Here is an 18456-nt window from a genome sequence, read left to right on the forward strand (position 1 = left end):
TACAAACCATATTCCATGTTGTAATTGAAATCAAGATATTTGAAAATGTAGAAAACATTCAAAAAAATTTAAATAAATGGTATTCTATTATTAACAGTGCGATTAATCATGATTAATTTTTTTTAATCGCTTGACAGCCCTAATTATTAATAGAGAACTTAGAAACAGTCTTTGAGCAAAACTAATTTAATTAATAAAATACTGTCAGCTCCTACAAAAAACAGGATACTAGAATAGCCAGAAACATCAAGGCAGCTTGCTGCTTGAAAATAAGCTATCCCTTGTAGTCTCAACATAAATGTAAATTATAAGCATCTATTTTGTTAATATAATAAAACTGTTACAATATTTTTGTAACCAGGAAACCAAGTTTCCTTTATTTTACACCATCAGTTTAGAAATATGTCTAATTAAAATCAACTCACTTGGAATAAAGTTCCTTTAATGTATTGAACTGTTTTGTTAAAGTGTCCATTTCTTTCTCCTTTTCTTTTAGTTTGTTCCGCATCCCTTCCATTCTGGCTTGCCATTTTTTACCCTCTTCCCACCTAGCTATTTCTTCCCTAGAGCTCTGTAAAACATTCAAAAACAAAGTAACATTTCCTTTTGGTCTAGTTTAACACCACACGTTCGACGAGCACTATTTGATTAAAAGTTCCTGTTTCAAAATTTTAAACAAAAATAGATGTTTAAATATAGCAATTATCACTAGGTGATTGGTGCATATACTGAGTGTTATGAAATCTGATGCACAACTTGGTACATCTGAATGCTATCAGAGAATCGTTCTGTAAAATTAAACATTCACTTTACAAAAAAGGACTGACATATTTTTATGAAATCCAATGTTAGGGATGCTTACACAAGATATTCTCCCACTTTGAAACAAGTTAACGGAAGATAGGAGAAAAGATCATGATGCTATTCTGTGCTAATTATAATATATACAGCAGATCCTCTTTCCTCCTCCAACTCACCAAGAGCTCAGATGCCCCTGCAGTATTGTAGTTGCTGGTCCAATGGTGATTTTAAACTCACTTTCTATCATAGAAAAATGAATTTCTATTTAATAGTCCCAATACCTTGTTTTCTGTTATAAAAACTGAAAGACTTTATGACAAATGGCTATTGAAAAAGCTAAGCTAATGTTATTTTTACAGGTGGCAATGAAGTTTTTTGTCCTGGAGTCCCTTGCCTCCCTTAGTTGATCCTCTTGCCTTTCTTTTCCACATCCACTTTAAACTTTTACTATTAGCTACAAAAATGAATTGAGATCTGATTCATAGGAAAATGTGGGGGGGGGGGAGGGGAAGAGAGAAGATTATTTTTCCTAACATTTAATAGGATTTAGTATTTTATTTGGGTCATGAGATCCCAGCTGTGCAATGTTGAGAGTTGGTGAATAGCTGTCCTAGCACAAAAAAGATCAAAGTGATTACCTGGAGCATGTCTTTTGAAAATCAGTGAACTGGATTCAGTGAATCAGATTTCATAATGAGAAACAAAATCCTGCAACCTTAACTGTGGAGTCAGGAGTGTGAGTCCTTAATAAAAACATGGTTATTTAGCAACTGAAACAGTGCTCCCCTAAGATAAACCCCTACCCCCTGCAAAATTCAAAGTTCTGACCAATGTTCCAAACCTGCAGAAACGTGTGCATGTGATGTGCATATGTCATTGCAGAATTGGGCACTAAGACTGAATCGGAAAGTGATGTTGAATAATATCAAATAGCATAAACTGTCTTGATAAGCTAGGTGTAATTTGCATTAGTTTGGATCAACCACTTCAATTACTTCTTGGAATTTTATTCTTCCACTGATTAATAATGCTCTCACTACAAACATGTATAAGTAATTTCAAGAACTAAAAACGTTCTTTACCATGAGGCTGGCAAAAGAGAAATAACTGCAAGAACTCAAAGTGGTTTTATACCCAAGATTCAGTCTGCAGAACCAATACATAACATACATAAATATCTGCTCTGCATAGGCACACCCTTACTCCTGAAGAAACTCCCACTGAAGTCAATGGGCCACCAACATGGATACAAGGAACTACATATACAGACAGCCTCACTGAATTCAATGGGATTCCATTTGAGAGTAGGGATCTACCTGCATGGACTTAGTTGCAGGACCAGGGTCTAAGTGTATTTGTTATTTTTAATTCCATACATACATATGTAGAACATTTACAAATACATTAATGCTATGGAAAGTAAAATAAAACACATTTTTAATATACATACATACATACACACACCCCCACATAGTACAAGACAAAAATACATCTCAAACACTAGCAATTTATGTACAGTGCTTCAAACTTATCAAATGGGAATTGTAAGCTCTTGCTTAAAATCATCTTGAATGTATAAAATGCCACTGAATGCAGTTTGAGAACAAAACATGTATTTTGCTCCAGTCTGCTTTACTAGGTACCAAGACAAGACACTAATCTGTTACCATAACAGCAGAAACCAAACAAGACACTGAACAAATACATCCTTCGCCAGTCAGAATCGATATCCAGTAGGAAATATATCTTTTTGAAGGGACACCATCCATTAAAAAAAAAAAAAAAAATCACATTTTTGTCTCAAAATGTTTTTAAACTGCTATAATTACAAGGAACACCATAGGTTGCTACCACTGAAAGAAATTATATTTTTCAGTTTCTTTACTTTATGAATTTGACAATACTTTTATGTAGTCAATCACTGTTATCTTGTACAGTCGAGTCAGTTTCCTAAATTTCTTGTACAGATTTTGTATTCAGCAAGAAGGGAAGGGAAAATATTAATAAAATATAGGAATATGTGATTATAACATCAGAAAAAATTATAAGGGGAATCAGGAGCAGGTGAAATTTCTGAAGCCACTTCTGATTTGTTGTTTTTCTTAAACTGGGTAGATTTCAAGTTGATGGTGTCCCTTTCAATACCATAAATTAAATGATGCCTTGTCACATACCTTGTCTTCTTTTACACTTTTCTTTTCTACCTCCTCACTCTTTTCAACTTCATTTTCAAGCTTTTTAATTTTTTTCTGAAGTTCATCGATGAATTTTTGTTCATCAGCTTTGCTCTGAAAAATTATGATTATCTTTACACCTTAATGATCACCATTTAGATACTTTCCTACTTTTTCCCCACTGGGATAAATACAGAAACTAAATATTGACTGATTTATTCATTTCAACGGAAGTGCTTTGAACAAATATTACAATTTAGGTTATAAAGTGTCTTTTTAAAGATTACAACTACTATTTAAGTGTTAGATGGTTACTTTATATTCTGTCATGAGTAATAGACTCAAAAAGAATGTTTACACTATTGCTGTTTTAAACTTAGTAAGGGTTAGGTATTAAATTGCTGTAAATTACTATGACTCTTTTGAACCAGATAAGTTCACACAACTTGGTTTAAAGGACACATACCTGAGAATTTAATAGTATGTGAAATCTCTATTTGCAGATTTAGAAATGAAAAAAGAATGGATGCGTAGACAGAAAAAACACTGTTACTTAGAAATATCTACAGAGCACAGAAACTATACAGAGAGTTTTTAAACATTTTAAGACCATGTTCATTTGACAAAAATAAACTAGTACCAGTACTTCGTGCTTAAATTTCTGAGAGGAATCCAACTGGAGACTGCTGGGAACTGCATTACCAGTAGCATAAAATGATCTACTACGCATAGCTTGTATTGAGAAGAGGAGGATAGAGGAGAGTAAATAAAATGGCAGCTACTAGAAAAACAGTATGTTCATGGAGGGAATACGTAACTGAAGTGGTGGATTGACCAGGCCACATACAAAAATGAAACAAAGACAAAGGGACGTATTTAATGCGGACTGCAACTTTATTAATTTTTAATTAACTGTAACTGGAGGTTGAAGCTAAACCCTCTCAGAAAACCACAAAGCATTTACTTGGGTCTAGTATGGTATTAAATGATCTCATTGCCATATAACTAATATCTAGGGTTGGACCTTTTCAGTCTATACACCTAGGTTTCAACTCACCTTTGAATCTTCTTGACCTCCTACTGCGAGAAGAAAGGAGAGTCCCCTCAGTTTGCAATAATTTAAGTCTCCCCTTCTTCTTACAAGCTGTGAGTTCTACAAGCCATCTCCTGGGTCTTTCATTCACCTTTACCTCAGGGAGCTGGTCTCTTTCAGCCTCTTACCCACATTTGACTTCTGCAACAAAGGATGCCAGCCGATAGCTTGGTGGCACCCCCCCCACACTACACTGTCTGGTATCTGCTGCCTCCAATCTCTAAATTTTCCTCACCATGTATTGGTCCCTCTGCTTGATAAACATACTCAGTGGTCCAAAAACAGTACATCCATTAGAGAATATTTGACTGAATCCCTAGATTTTTACACTAATAAAAACTAAGCTCACCTGAATGCTGTTTGTTAGTCTTTTTATCCGCCTTTTCAGTTCTTCATTTTCGTTTTCCGTTTCTTCTTTTTCTCTTAGCCCTTTAGTAATGGCTTTTTGCTTTTTTTGAAGTTCTTGATTTAAATCATCCATCTCATCTAACAAAGAGCGCTCTCTAGTCTTACTTACTTTAAGGGCATCTTTGAATTTTGTAAGTTGCTCATTTAATTCCTCTATATGAGTCTATAAAAAATAAATTTTAAAAAAGTGTTAGTCAAAGTTGCCAACTAACTAAAACATATTGAGGTTAAGGAGGTATATTTTCTGGATTCCACAGACATTTCTCAAATCAGTTATTTCATATATTGTCAACTATATTTAAGTAATCTGCAAAGTAAAATAAAATATGTTTAAATAATCACTTAGAAGATAATTTGTAAATTCCTATAAATCTGTTGATATGTTTAAGTATACTGAGGTAGAGATGTACCAAGTTTAAGCCTGGTGTAAGTGTTCTATGTGTAAGGCCAGGTCTACACTACCGCGGTAGTTCGACAGCTGGCAATCGAACTTCCGGGTTCGATTTATCGCGTCTGGTCTGGACGCGATATATCGATCCCGGAAGCGCTCGCCGTCGACTGCGGTACTCCAGCTCGGCGAGAGGAGTACCGCGGAGTCGACGGGGAGCCTGCCTGCCGCATGTGGACCGCGTCTGAACCGCGGTAAGTTCGAACTAAGGTATGTCGACTTTAGCTACAAGTTGCGTACCTTAGTTCGAATTTGGGGGTTAGTGTAGACCAGGCCTTAGTTCTAAAATTCTGAAGAAAAAATGTAGGCTAATTAGTAGTACTGCATGTACTTATACATTTTGTTTGATTATTTGTTTTAATATTTAAAAACAAATGTACACAATGGGCCCAACCCAACTTCCAATAAAGTCAATAGAAAGACTGTCACTGACTTCACTGGGAGTTGTATCAAACCTTATGACAGTACAACATTCATTATTATAATACTCAAAAAGAAATTATGAACATTGTGTTCTCTTTTCAAATAAGAATACAATGTAGAACACAGTATAAGGAGGTTAATTAGTGCTTACCGTGAGCTCCTTTGTTTGTTTGTCAACAATCTGCTGAACATTCATGTATGCCTCTTTTTGTGATGCTACAGAAATAATCTGCTGTTCAGCATTAGCAGTCATTTCTGCTCGGAGCTCCAGAAGTGCTTTACTCAAAGCCTGAAAATATCAACAAATTTGTTTGTAAGTAAGCAAGTTGCTGAAAATGAATGTTAAAAAATTGCTAAAGGGAATTAAATTTTACTACCTTTTATGTTAAATTACCCATATGTATTCCATACTAACAGCACAATTCATATAATCTTTTGGCCTGTTTCCATATGATTTACAATGATGAGCCAGATTCACTAGTATGCTCTGACTGCTTTGCAATACTCTAGCAACACAAAATCACAATAAATGCAGCTTAGTTGGCCTGGTAATCTAAGTTTAAGGCTGTTTTGCATCACCGGAGTAGCATAAAGCAGCTGAAGTATATCGGTGAATCTGGCTCCACAAATTACAGAGAAGTTAAATTCTACATCAAATGTCATTAATTTTCTGGTCCTTTTTCTACATCAGGCTATACAGCCCTAATGAATCTCCATAAAAGGGCATCTTTCAAGTATTCTTTGTCCATCTCTTAAACCCACTAGTGGCACTTCTGAAAACAAGTTGTGGAAATGTTTGCTATAAATAATTTTCATAGTTATTTGGTTTTACATCAACTTCTAGTCTCCATGATAGATGCTAAATAATAAAAAAAAATTAAATTACTTACTTTCTGTTGTTTCTCTTTTAAGGCTAACTGGTTCTTCAACCTTTCCACTAGGTTTTTCATTGTAGTTGTTGGCGCTCTATTATTTGCTTCTTTTTGGGCTTCTAATTCAGTTTTTACTTGCAGCAATTCCTTCTCTATCTGCGACAACAGGTTTCTCAATTCATTTGCTTCATCTTTCAGTTTTTTCACTTCAGCTACATGCTTTTCTTCAAGCCTTGTACAACAAAGTAATAAACAGCAGTGTCACGAAGTACTTAATTTAGTAAGCTCCAGGTGGATTAGAAAAGGCTGAAAATATTACACGTTTTTGATAATTTCAGATTAGAGAATTATTGTGGTCCCACTTCCTGAATTAATACCAAACAGTGATCAAATGCACAGCACCAGTGGGACTACTCACATGAGTAAAGCAAGCAAGACTAGATAACAACTTCCTTTTCTTAAACATATCATATGGGCTAATTTTTCATAACGTTCATCTCTGTTGCGTAGCAAGCCCAATATGTTGTTTAAGATATAGAAGAAAATATTTTTGACAGTTCAAAAAACGATGTTCAGAGCACCAAAATTTCAATTAAAAAGGAAGTGTTCAATAATGCAACATTTATAATTGACCATTACATATTTTAAAAAACAATTTTCAAATGATAGCCTTGATGACGACCCACAAAACAAATATTTTAAAGTTACACTTGTGGCTTTATAAATTGTTAGGTTAGTTTCTTCAATCAAACCTTACATTCAGCAGTCATATTAACAAATTGTTGCTAAAGCATGTACAAGAAGGCTAACGGCATATTGGGCTGCATTAGTACGAGCATTGCCAGCCAGATCAAGGTAAGTGACTATTTCCCTCTATTCGGCACTGGTGAGGCCGCATCTGGAGAATTGCGTCCAGTTTTGGGCCTCCCACTACAGAAAAGATGTGGACAAATTGGAGAGAGTCCAGCGGAGGGCAACAAAAATTATTAGGAGATGAGGACACATGATTTATGAGGAGATGCTGAGGGAACTGCGCTTATTTAGACTGTAGAAAAGAAGAGTGAGGGGGGATTTGATAGCAGCCTTCAACTACCTGAAGGGGGGTTCCAAAGAAGATGGAGCTCGGCTGTTCAAAGTGGTGGCAGATGGCAGAACAAGGAGCAATGGTCTCAAGTTGCAGTGGGGGAGATCTAGGTTGGATATTAGGAAAAACTTTTTCACTAGGAGGGTGGTGAAGCATTGGAATGGGCTACCTAGGGAGATGGTGGAATCTCCATCTTTAGAGGTTTTTAAGGCCCAGCTTGGCAAAGCCCTGGCTGGGATGATTTAGTTGGGGTTGGTCCTGCTTTGAACAGGGGGTTGGACTAGATCAGGGGTTCTCAACCTTTTTCTTTCTGAGGTCCACCCCAACAGGCTACAAAAACACCAGGGCCTGGTGGGGAGAGAGCGCGGAGCTCCGGGCCGGGGTGGGGTGACCCTTAGGCATAGGCATAGTTTTAGTTCTATTTTCGGGGGGCAAGGGCTGGCGGGGCTCGAGCCAGTTCCACAGAGCAGGGTCCAGCGAGGGGGCGCCACCTCCAGACTCATTCAGGAGGCCACCTAGCCTTTCTGGGCTGTGGGGGGATGCAACCAAAAAATATAACTCAAAGGGGGGGACTCAGTTCAAAAAGTTTGAAAACCGCTCAGGGTGCTGGGAGAGGGTAGCTAGGGGCTGTGTGAAGTGAGGGGAATAGTTCAGGGTGAAGGCAGGGGATAGCTAGGGGCTGTGTGCAGGCAGGGGGTAGCTCAGGGTGTAGGCAGGGGGTAGCTAGGGATTGTTTATGGGCGGGGGGGCTCCCAGTGCGGCTCCCAGCTTCAGGCAGGGGTGGGGGGCGATGGGGCTCCCGGCTTCAGCCCCCACTGCTCCTGGCTTGGAGGGGGAGGGGTTTTCCGGCTTCAGCCCCGCGTCGCTTCCAGCTGGGGTCGGGGGGCTGCAGGTTTCAGCCCCGGGGCGCCGCGGACCCCTGAAAGGGCTCACGGACCCCCGGTTGAGAAGCGCTGGATTAGATGACCTCCTGAGGTCTCTTACAACTCTAATCTTCTGTGATTCTAATTCAATAAATAGTCTTAATGACACAGTATACGTTTTAGACCAGGGATCGGCAAACTTTGGCATGGGCCGGGCCGGTTTGTTTATCTGCTGCATCTGCAGGTTCAGCCGATCGCGGCCCCCACTGGCCGCGGGTCGCCGCTCCAGGCCAATGGGGGCTGGAGGAAGCGGCGCGGGCTGAAGGATGTGCTGGATGCCTCTTCCCGCAGTCCCCATTGGCCTGGAACGGCGAACTGTGGCCAGTGGGAGCCGCGATCGGCTGAACCTGCGGACACGGCAGGTAAACAAACCGGCCTGGCCCACCAGGGGGCTTACCCTGGTGGACCACATGCCAAAGGTTGCCGATCCCTGTTTTAGACTTATAGCTGATTGGTCTAATCAAATTATTACTTGAATTGTAATAATTGTATATCTAAATACTTACAGAGCCTTGATGTTTTCAAACTCTCTGATTTTTAATAAAGTAAGTTGTTTTTGTTTCTCCAAATCATATGATGTTTTCTTTAATCTGCCTAGAAGTAAAGCAAGAGAGTTGTCCTGTTCTGCTACTGTTTGCTCCATCTCAGCCAGACGAATGAAATGTTTGTTGGTGGGAACTGATAAAGAAGGTTTTTTCATTAACTCCTATAAAAACAGAAAAATCATTCGTATGAAATATTCTACATCTTATACAGCAAAGTGCTGCAATTATTTCATTATGTTAAACTTGATCCCAAACATAACGAAGCAGCAACATTTACACTATATTTTATAACCAGTGATGTGACTCATAGCACTATACTCAAATGTTAGCCACACTGAACGTTGGTAAATGGTCTCTGTATCTGAAGTGTAGTTTTGTAACTGGTTAAATATAGATGGTCAGTCTTTGAGAAACAGTGTCAAAAGCGAATCTTTAATTAGGATGGAGCTTATTTTATTTTCTGTAGGACAGCGGTTCCCAAACTTTAGCAACCCAAGAGCCCCCATTTTGATTTAAAAATTTTCAGACCCCGAAGCTCTCCACTCAGCCCCAGACCCCGCCCCCACTCCACCCTTTCTCCCAAGGCCCCAACCCACCTCTTCCCGGCCCTGCTCCATCCCTGCCTCCCTCTTCCCCACCTCGTTCTTTCCCCTCCCCCAAGCGCGCTCCATCCCTGCTCCTCCCCCTCCTTCCAGTGCCTCCTGCACGTTGCTGAACAGCTGTTCCCCGGCGTGCAGGAGGTGCTGGGAGGGTGGGAGAGGAGTTGATCAGTGTGGCCCGCAGACGCCCTGGAGTACCATTGAGGACCCCCAGGGGTCCACGGACCCCAGTTTCAGAAATGCTGCTGTAGAATATTAAAAAAGGAGAGAGAAAATGGAAGACATCAACCTCCCCAAGGGCTCTCTATTAAATAGGACATGTTGAATTATGCACTTATACACTGAAGTACCAAATGTGTTAATTGACCCCTATTTCCTCACTCGTCTTTCTCAAATTCTTTCAATTTCATCTTCATACAATAATAATGTAATGACAGTCCTACTTATTTATCTTCCTGTTTATACTATCTTGAACTGAAAAACTGCTCCTCTGGTATGGAGAATTAACATAATTTTCAAAATTTACAAAAAACCAAACCAACATACAAACAAATATACAACACTGAACAAAACAATCCCCCATCCCAAACAAACCAACAAACCTACCAAAGCAGTTTGTTTGAATTTAATAAGTGAATTATCAGCTTGAAAATCTAGCTTCTGATGTAGAACCCGGAGGTCTTCTTCATGTTTCTTTGAGATTTCCTCTTGCTCCTATTAGCACAAAATGAACATTTTTTTAATTTCATGTATACATGCATGATACTCCAGAAATCCATGGAACAGGTGTACTTTCCATGCTAATTACTTTTACTTTGAAATAGAATACGAGCTGAGGAAATCCTATCACTGGCAAGCAAATATAAGCACTAAGGAGTTAAAGTAATTTCATTATCCTGGCAATTTTTTCTAGGAGAGGGGGAAAAAAAGTAAATGCCCAAAACTACATGAATGCAATGTTAAATTAAGCCTCTCAATATGTTCAGATTTAAGTCATAGTATTACATTTTTCTGGAAGTGTGCAAATACCCAGAAAGAGACAATTTTCCCTTCTTTAATTCTCAAAGTGCAAGACAAAGCTTGGAGTTTGTAACATTCTGTACTCTCACTGTTTTTGTGTATATAGGCAGAGCATCAATCATAGAACACTCCTTATTCAGTCAGGCAGACCAAGGAGTATTTAACAAATTGATTTGGTCATGCAGGAGTCACTGATTGTGGGTCTGACTAAAGAACAAGACTCATGGAATCTCAAGAAAGGCGCTGAGTATGTTTGCCTCTCTGCCTTCTTTTATATGGTTTTCAATGCTATCATACTCCCCAAAGAATCAGTATTCCTGCCTTTCCTGATTGTTCTCTCTACCATCTCCTTTAATACTGTCATTCTCTTCACCGTTTCTGGTCTTTTCCATCCTTTATTTATGCACCTCATTTCCTCATCAGACTGGCATCTTTAACAAACTTTACATTCATCTTAAAGAATTTTTTTTAAGTTCTTATACAGCTAATGAATAAAATGTTTTCATGACTGCAACCACAGGTCACAATCCTGTAATGAGACCTGTGCAAGAGTCTACCCATGCCAAGCTCGCTGCATGATCTGGGCCATAATGAACCGCTACAGCACAGAATTCTGGTTTTCTCCCCCCAAGGAAAGTGCATGAAAAACAACCAAAATGCAGAATTATACTATTTGTTAATTTCATGCATCTATCACTGCAGACTTTGCTTCCTAGTCCTGCCATATTAAAGCAATTCCAAAAGGAGAACAATCAGAACATTTTTACATAAATAAATTTTTAAATACAAGAGGTTAAGAAAACCTGAACTTTGTGCAATGAGAAATTCATAATAAAGGCCCTGTTCTGCTCCTACTAAAGTCAATGGGAATTTTGCAATGCCTCTGTCAGGGTTCCTTCCCCCCTCTGAACTTTAGGGTACAGACGTGGGGACCCGCATGAAAGACCCCCTAAGCTTATTTCTACCAGCTTAGGCTAAAAACTCCCCAAGACACAGATACTTCCTTGTACCTTGGATTAGGTAACGCTGCCACCACCAAGTGATTTAAATAAACATTTAGGGAGGGCCACTTGGAGCCCTACCTTCCCCAAATATCCCAAGCCCCTACACCCCTTTTCCTGGGCAGGCTTGAGAATAATCCCCCAAGCTCCTACACCCCTTTTCCTGGGGAGGCTTGAGAATATATCCTCACCAATTGGTACAGGTGAACACAGACCCATACCCTCGGATCTTAAAACAATGAAAAATCGATCAGGTTCTTAAAAGAAGAATTTTAATTAAAGAAAAGGTAAAAGAATTACCTCTGTAAAATTGGGATGGCAAGTACTTTACAGAATAACAAAAGACTCAAGAACATAGAGGATCTCCCCTCTAGGCAAAACCTTAAAGTTACAAATCCAAAGACAAAACCTCCCTCTAGACAAGGAAAATCACAGGCCAAAATAAAAGTAAGCTAACGCATTTCCTTATTATTACTTATTCATTCTAATTGAGTTGGATTGCTTACCTTCTAGATCTGTCTCCGGCAAGCACCCAGTACAGACAGACAAAGAACAGACAAAACAAAGCCTTTTCCCCCTCCCCAGATTTGAAAGTATCTTGTTCCCTTATTGGTCCTTTTGGTCAGGTGCCAGCTAGGTTACCTCAGCTTCTTAACCCTTTATAGGTCAAAGGATTTTGTGCCTCTGGCCAGAAGGAATTTTATAGTACTGTATACAGAAAGGTGGTTACCCTTCCCTTTATATTTATGACACCCTCCATTGAAAGCAGGACTGGGCACAAAATTAACTCAAACTCTTAAAAAAAAAAATAATAATACAAGATAACACAAAAAGTGTGTATACCTCTCTAGCTTTTGCAAGGAGATGCTGATACTTCTTCAACACTTCCTCCTTTTGATTTAGTCTTGCTTGCATATTTGTAATGGTCTGATGGGCAACTTTCAGGGCACGATGGTATTCTGGATCATCTTCTTTTCTACCTAGCTCAGCTATTATCTTCTCTCTTTCTGCTGTTGCAGGTAATCGAAGCCTTAGTTCATTTATAACTCTGTCTCTTGATAAAACATTTTGTTCTGCTTTCCACAGTGCAGTTTCTTTCTCTTTCAGTTTCTACAACAAAGGAAATTATTACTAATCTTATAGAAATATTACGTTTTAAAAAAGAAATGTGTCAGAATATGTCTAAATCAAATTACAAATCAAAAAATGGCTTTGTTTTCAATTTTCCCTACTTGGAATTATTAGACACACTACACACCAATACAATTATAACTTGTATTTCACTGTGCGGAATTTTCATAGCACAATGTATTTACATACCAAATTTATTAATACAGTATTTTTAGAGGATTAATTTTATATTTAGTGTTTGATAAGAAATCTATGTAACAGATTTTCACTTTGGTAACCTTTCTTAAAGGAATTAGTGGTGTCATTTGTTAAATTTAACACTGTTTATTAAATCAATTAATGCTACAGAATGCTAATTAAACCTAATTAGTACTAAGAAACCTAATTTTATACAATCTCAGCACCTTGAATATAAACTGTTTCCAATTCTCTTCCTGTTTGAGTTTTTTTCATATCTAAAGAGCAACAGAAATTAGCTTTTCACAATATTCAGATATCAAACTATTCAGTGGTACTCTTTTCTTATAAATGCATGCCTCATATTACACATTAGAAAATAAACTCAGATGAACATATTTATTCTTGTTCTATGCATATGCTTTTAATAGTTTAGGTGTATATTCATCTAATTACCTCTTCTAATAATTTGCAGGTTGCCCGAGTTTCTAGGATTGTTCGAACGTGCTCCCTAATTTTCCTCAAAGCTAGCTCAAGCTGCTGTGGAAGGGGCAAACTAGGATCTGGAACCGAACCTGTAGCATCTTCAAACTGCACAGAAAAGACAGACATGAACATTACTTTTCTGACAACTCTAATCAGCACACTTATTAATTTATTTAAAATAAATCAGTATAGGTACCTTTCGAGCAGTACTAAGTATTTCATTTTGCTGACGGTCATATACGTCTAGTTGACGTTCTAACTCTACTTCTCTCTGATCCCAAGCCATCTGCCGCTCTTCATAAAACTATACAAAAAAGTTTGATTAAAGAAATCTACATTGAAATCCTGACCCAATGATGTCAATGAGAACTTTACTATTCACTTCAACAGGGCAAGGATTTCACCCCTACTTTAGAGAATTTGAAAGCAATTCCAATGTACCATTGATGGCAATACATCTTTAACTGTAACAGCATGGGATAACAGACATTTAAGTAGTATACATCTTGTACTTGTAAGTTATGAGTTTTTTAAATGTAACAAAAGAATTTTAAAAATCATTAAATAAAACAGAAAATATATTGTTATTCTAACACTATGCAGAAGTTTATACCTTGCTCTGCTGTACAATTTCTTCTTCCAGATTGCTGATTGTACGCTCATATTCAGAAATGATATTATTCAAATATTTCATCTCTTCTTTTTGTTTGACTAACTCTCGATTCAGTTTAAGTTCCTGGAGACGAAGTTCTTCCATTTTCATATGCCATTCAATTACCTGATAAATAATAATAGTTCGTACAGTTCATTATCAATATCATCTTAATCAGACGAAAAGAGCAAAATGTTGGATGTCTTTTCCAAAGTGAAACTAAGTTTGCAAAACAACCCAGAAAAGTTGTATATAACTAACTATAACATTCAACTATATATATATATACACTAATAGTAGCAATATCTATCACTTACATAGATCCCAAAATGCTCAAAAACTTTACAGACTGATTGAAAACTAAATATACCAAGGCCACTTTACCCACCATTGAAATACAAATGTCTTTAAATAGAGAATGCAATACTATACAATAGTTGGGACAGAAAATGAGAATGTCTTATCCAGTTTAAAGGTAACTATCTAGAAAAGGAAAATATAATTATCCAAATAACAAAGTAGTTGGGACTTGTGCTAAAAGTGGGTAGCACAGTGCTTCCTATTTCATACTGTATTGAATCTCTAATACCACTTCCTACAGCATTTAAATTTGCTTTAGAGGCCTTCAGTCAAAAGAAAAACCAAGTCTGACCCTACTTAGACTATGGGCTGGTCTACACTACTATGGCACGTAGACTCAAGTTACGCTACTTAAGTTACGTGACTAACGTAACTGAAGTCGACGTCGCTTAGGTCAATTTACCGAGGTGTCTACACCACGCTGGGTAAACGGGAGACGCTCTGCCGCTGACTTCCCTTACTCTTCTTGGGGAGGTGGAGCACGGGAGTCAACCAGAGAGCGCTCTGCGATCGATTTAGCAGGTCTTCCCCATACCCGCTAAATCGACACCGCTGCATCGATCGCAACAATGCCGATCTACCAGTAAGTGTAGACATGGTCTGATATACCAACTAGTAAAGCGGTCCATTATCCTTTCTTTAGAAAACAAAACAAACAGATGTTACAATACTGCATATTCTGAAATCATGAAGGCACATATTAAAGCAAAAATTTAGCGTATAGAGTAGATTAAAGTTTTAATTAAACATATATAACATTAATGATTACTAAAAGCTATAAGATGTCAAACCTTTTGGGCTCCTCTTGTATCTTTCAATGTGCCTATTAACTCTTCTAAACCTTTTACTTTTAATTCCATCTCCATTGCTCTGTTCTCTATGTTTCGACGCTCTTCCTGGGCACGCTGGACTTCTTCCATGATTTTTAATTTGTCATTCTGTAGCTGAATCATGGTTTTAGAGAATTTCTCCTGTTGTGCCAAGGGCAGAGCACCACTAAACTGTCGCCGCAGAGACTGCACAGTCTGGCGTAGATGTTTGGCTCTATTTCTCCCTTCTAGTCGGGCATAGTATAATCCCTGCTCTTTGTCGTCAAGCTTCTGTTCTAAGCGTAGATTATAAATCTCCATCTTTTGCAGTTTCATTGTAAGTGCTTCTAGCTTGCCCACAGCAGTAGTCTCACTAATCTGAAGAGCTACGATATGCTGGTGTAATTTTGCAATAAGAGCTTTTTCATCTGACTGCGCCTAAGCACCAAAATATATAACACAGACATTTTTTAAAATATAAAATCATTTGTTGAAAATTAAACATATTTACATGAAGTGTAAGTGATTACCACATTACAACGCCTATCATACTCCCAATGAAGTTAATGGCAAAACTCCTTTGGGCATCAATGGAAGCAGCATCTGGCCTCACATCAGTTCATGTTTTGTTCAGTATTACTTCTATAGCCAAAATAATAATAAAAAAATCTGTCTTTTCAAATACAGATTTTAAAAATAATATTTCTCCAAAATATTATGAAAGCACTTTCTTAACCTAATATAAAAATATTCTATCCCTAACCCGCCCTCCCAAAACAAATCAGTTAACTATAAAGTCTTAACAAAGCAGGGCAGTACTGACCATACCTGATAGTCTAAAACTTGCATTCGAAGGGATTCCACTTCCTTCTCTCTGGATTGCTGCCGTGCATCCAGAGCTGCAACTTGCATTTTGGCAATATCAGAAAGTTCCCTTAACCTAGTAGAGGGAAATAAGAATACTATCTCAATTTAAAATATTAAATAATCCTTCAAGCTAAAATGGTGTCCAAGTTCCTTTACCAATAAAATGTTTAGCTCTACTACACAAAAGATCCTGAAGAGAGGTGCTTAAAGGCATCTCTCCCTCATATTAGGAGATTCAAAGTTAACATACTTTTCAGCATTTCTAGATCTTTTTCCCTCCCATATACAAGTATGGATCAGTAATTTGGATACTGTCCCCGTTATTAAAGCTGCTGCTAATCTCTTCTCATGCCTATTTTGGAAATAAGACTGAGGTTTATGGATCTGATTCTTCAGTTTCACTACTTACATCAATGGCAAACATCCCAATTGAGTCCTGGAAGGGGTATAGACTGTTTACACAGAGAGACCACTGTCCACAGTCACAATTATATTTCTAGGCCACAAATGTTAGTATTTCAATTCATAATCTTGTGAAGTCAGAAAGATGAACTATTAATATCTTGTAGCAACTTTATAATCTCTGCAATTATATGGCATTGCAGATTTGCTTTTAACTTTTGGAAATTTTGATACACTTAAGACTTTTGTGTATCTTCCACATCAAAAACAGTATTTTTCTTTTACCGCAAAAAAAAAAAAGCTGAATATTACTTAAGAAAAACATATTTAGAAACAATTCATTTTACAGAGTATATCATATTTGTTTCCATGTCACTTCCTCTGCTATTTTCTACTGAAGACATTCTTATGGGGGGAAAAAAAGCTATTTTTTATGTCTGATGACAACTTTCAGAAGGGCATAAATGGCAGCACATTAATTCAAAGATCTTGTTTTGGGGCAAATATGACAACACTTAGGTAACGATATTTTAAATACTTTGTATAAGCAGGATTCTTTCAAAATACTCAATGAAGTATCAATGGATCTTCCAAAAATTAATATTTTTGTTTCCCCGCAGTATTTTCACCAGTTTTCTATATACTTGATAAGGATGCAACAAAAGGAACAAATTATTGTTTTGCTAATTTGTCTGAAATATTTTAATAACCACAAAAAGTTGTTGTATCTAATTAAGGCCCTTATGCAGGAAAGCATTTAAGCACCTGCTTACATTCATACCTATTCAGGACAGCACATAAGCATTTGCTTAAGTCCCATCAGAATCGGTGTTCTTCTAAATCTGATCCTTTATGTAATGCTTCATCTAAAATTCCAGGTTTAGAATATGTAAAGACAGATGAAAATTCTTTTATTGTTAATGTAGAAGCAACATATATCTGTATAATTCAATTATGGAATACTTCCAAACATACTGTAATACTAAATTTGGTACTTCTGCACTTACTTTGATACCTCAATCTTCAGTTCCATTTCACTCTTCTCTAACTCCATGATTTTTCGTCTATCCGCATCACTTATTGATTTACTCACACTGTTTGTCAGTTCATCTCTTAATGCCTGTTCCACCTTTTGTGCCTCGAGGTTGATTTTAGTAAGCTAAAAAAAAAAACAGTGTATTTGCTAAACATATTTGGAATAGGCATACAATATATTTTTAGTCAGCAGAAAATGTTACATAAGAACACAAGAACATAAGAAAGGCCGTACCGGGTCAGACCAAAGGTCCATCTAGCCCAGTATCCTGTCTACCGACAGTGGCCAATGCCAGGTGCCCCAGAGGGAGTGAACCTAACAGGCAATGATCAAGTGACCTCTCTCCTGCCATCCATCTCCACCCTCTGACAGACAGAGGCTAGGGACACCATTCCTTACCCGTCCTGGCTAATAGCCATTAATGGACTTAACCACCATGAATTTATCCAGTTCTCTTTTAAACTCTGTTATAGTCCTAGCCTTCACAACCTCCTGAGGTAAGGAGTTCCACAAGTTGACTGTGCGCTGCGTGAAGAACTTCCTTTTATTTGTTTTAAACCTGCTGCCTATTAATTTCATTTAATGACCCCTAGTTCTTGTATTGTGGGAATAAGTAAATAACTTTTCCTTATCCACTTTCTCCACATCACTCATGATTTTATATACCTCTATCATATCCCCCCTTAGGCCTGGTCCACACTACCCCCCCACTTCGGACTAAGGTACGCAAATTCAGCTACGTTAATAACAAAGCTGAATTCGAAGTACCTTAATCCGAACTTACCGCGGGTCCAGACGCGGCAGGAAGGCTCCCCTGTCGATGCCGCGTACTCCTCTCGCTGAGCTGGAGTACCGGCGTCGACGGCGAGCACTTCCGGGATCGATCCCAGAACATCGATTGCCTGCCGTCGGACCCGGAGGTAAGTGTAGACGTACCCTTAGTCTCCTCTTTTCCAAGCTGAAGAGTCCTAGCCTCTTTAATCTCTCCTCATATGGGACCCGTTCCAAACCCTTAATCATTTTAGTTGCCCTTTTCTGAACCTTTTCTAGTGCCAGTATATCTTTTTTGAAATGAGGAGACCACATCTGTACGCAGTATTCAAGATGTGGGCGTACCATCGATTTATATAAGGGCAATAATATAT

The 18456-nt window shown here is 37.9% G+C and overlaps 1 protein-coding gene across 1 annotated transcript in view; it reads right to left on the minus strand.

The window, feature by feature from the left end:
- Nucleotides 1-18456, minus strand: part of CEP290 (centrosomal protein 290) — a 113582-nt gene that overhangs the window by 23172 nt on the left and 71954 nt on the right. Inside the window, exons 29-42 of the mRNA XM_065400984.1 lie at nucleotides 17283-17434; nucleotides 15835-15946; nucleotides 14989-15444; nucleotides 13799-13963; nucleotides 13382-13489; nucleotides 13156-13290; nucleotides 12235-12501; nucleotides 9977-10084; nucleotides 8733-8932; nucleotides 6238-6451; nucleotides 5499-5636; nucleotides 4418-4639; nucleotides 2976-3089; nucleotides 426-571 (exon numbers count right to left, since the gene is read on the minus strand). Of these exons, the coding sequence (XP_065257056.1) occupies nucleotides 426-571; nucleotides 2976-3089; nucleotides 4418-4639; nucleotides 5499-5636; nucleotides 6238-6451; nucleotides 8733-8932; nucleotides 9977-10084; nucleotides 12235-12501; nucleotides 13156-13290; nucleotides 13382-13489; nucleotides 13799-13963; nucleotides 14989-15444; nucleotides 15835-15946; nucleotides 17283-17434 (2537 nt within the window). The remainder of the gene's footprint in view (nucleotides 1-425; nucleotides 572-2975; nucleotides 3090-4417; nucleotides 4640-5498; nucleotides 5637-6237; nucleotides 6452-8732; nucleotides 8933-9976; nucleotides 10085-12234; nucleotides 12502-13155; nucleotides 13291-13381; nucleotides 13490-13798; nucleotides 13964-14988; nucleotides 15445-15834; nucleotides 15947-17282; nucleotides 17435-18456) is intronic.

The sequence above is a fragment of the Emys orbicularis genome, chromosome 1, assembly GCF_028017835.1.
Source record: "Emys orbicularis isolate rEmyOrb1 chromosome 1, rEmyOrb1.hap1, whole genome shotgun sequence".
Classification (NCBI taxonomy): Eukaryota; Metazoa; Chordata; order Testudines; family Emydidae; genus Emys; species Emys orbicularis.